Source organism: Nanorana parkeri, unplaced genomic scaffold (assembly GCF_000935625.1).
Source record: "Nanorana parkeri isolate BGI_ZX_2015 unplaced genomic scaffold, ASM93562v1 scaffold1425, whole genome shotgun sequence".
Lineage (NCBI taxonomy): Eukaryota > Metazoa > Chordata > Amphibia > Anura > Dicroglossidae > Nanorana > Nanorana parkeri.
This window is the reverse complement of record NW_017307693.1, coordinates 103,761-105,096: the sequence shown is the minus strand read 5'-3', so window position 1 is coordinate 105,096 and position 1,336 is coordinate 103,761. Positions and strand designations below refer to the sequence as shown.

The 1,336-nt window shown below is 53.5% G+C and overlaps 1 protein-coding gene across 1 annotated transcript in view; it reads right to left on the bottom strand.

Moving 5' to 3' along the window:
• PINX1 (PIN2/TERF1 interacting, telomerase inhibitor 1) overlaps window positions 1–1,336 on the bottom strand; it is a 122,146-nt gene that overhangs the window by 120,195 nt on the left and 615 nt on the right. The window contains exon 2 of the mRNA XM_018569912.1: window positions 443–552. Within this exon, the coding sequence (XP_018425414.1) occupies window positions 443–552 (110 nt within the window). The remainder of the gene's footprint in view (window positions 1–442; window positions 553–1,336) is intronic.

Here is a 1,336-nt window from a genome sequence, read left to right as displayed (position 1 = left end):
CATGATTTTCATGTACAAAATGTTCCATAGTCATAGCAATAAACTCTTTACGATTAATTCCGTAACAAAGACTAGAGGACACCACCTAAAACTGGTAGAAAAAAAATTCAAACACAAGGGGCGTAGGGGATTCTTCTCAGTTCGCGCGGTTAGGGTCTGGAACTCACTGCCGCAAGCAGTGATTTCAGCTAATAGTCTGGAATCATTCAAGAGGCTTTTGGACGATTTCCTGAGAAACGGTAATATACAGGGGTACAAGTACTCCTAAAAACGAGATGACTCGGGGATCTTTACACACACACACACACACACACACACACACACACACACAATGGGTTGGACTTGATGGACATGTGTCTTTATTCAACCTCAAATACTATGTAACTATGTAACTATGTAGTACAGTCGGAACAAAGCTTGGCCCCTCATGGGGCCCGCTCACCTTGCCCTTGGACCAGCCCATCTTCTCCAGCATCTTCTGGCCGAACTTGGTTTCGTCTTTGCTCCAGGTGCTGTTTCTGGGGTCTATAGACCACTTCTGCTTCCTCCGGGCTGAAGAAGACCAGAAAACAAGGACAGTCACACACGGACATCAGAACCAAGTGCTTTACCGTTTGTTTTTTGGGTTCACGGGATATGTGGTGGTTGGAGGGGGATGGGCAGGGCCAATCACAGGCACTGAGACATTTTCCCGGTGCGCAGCTGCAGAGATCGGGAAATGTCTCAGTGCCTGCGATTGGCCCTGCACACTGACAGCTTCCTGGCGGGCTCAGCACGAGGCACTTCGTCCCGAGCCCATCACTAGTTAAGACACAGTATATGAGGGATAGTGGGGTCAGATTATTTTATGGACAGGGGGGTCACAGCGGACCAGGAAGGGTGCAGAAGGAAAGGGGAGGGTCACAGGGGAAGGTGTGTGACAGGGGACTAGGATGGGGGCTGATGGGGTGACGGGACCAGGAAGGGTAGAGGGGAAGGGGTGTTAGAAGGGAACAGGATGGGGACTGAGTGGGTCACAGGGGACCAGGAAGGGTGCAGAGGGAAAGGGGAGGGACACAGGGGAAGGGGGTGACAGGGGATGAGGATGGGGCTGAGGGGATCACAGGGGACCAGGAAGGGTGCAAATGGAAAGGGGAGGGACACAGGGGAAGGGGGTGACAGGGGATGAGGATGGGGACTGAGTGGGTCACAGGGGACCAGGATGGGTGCAGAGGGAAAGGGGAGGGTCACAGGTGAAGAGGGTGACAGGGGACCAGGATGGGGGCTGAGGGGGTCACAGGGGACCAGGAAGGGTAAAGAGGGGAAGGGGGGTCACAGGGGACTACGATGGGTACAG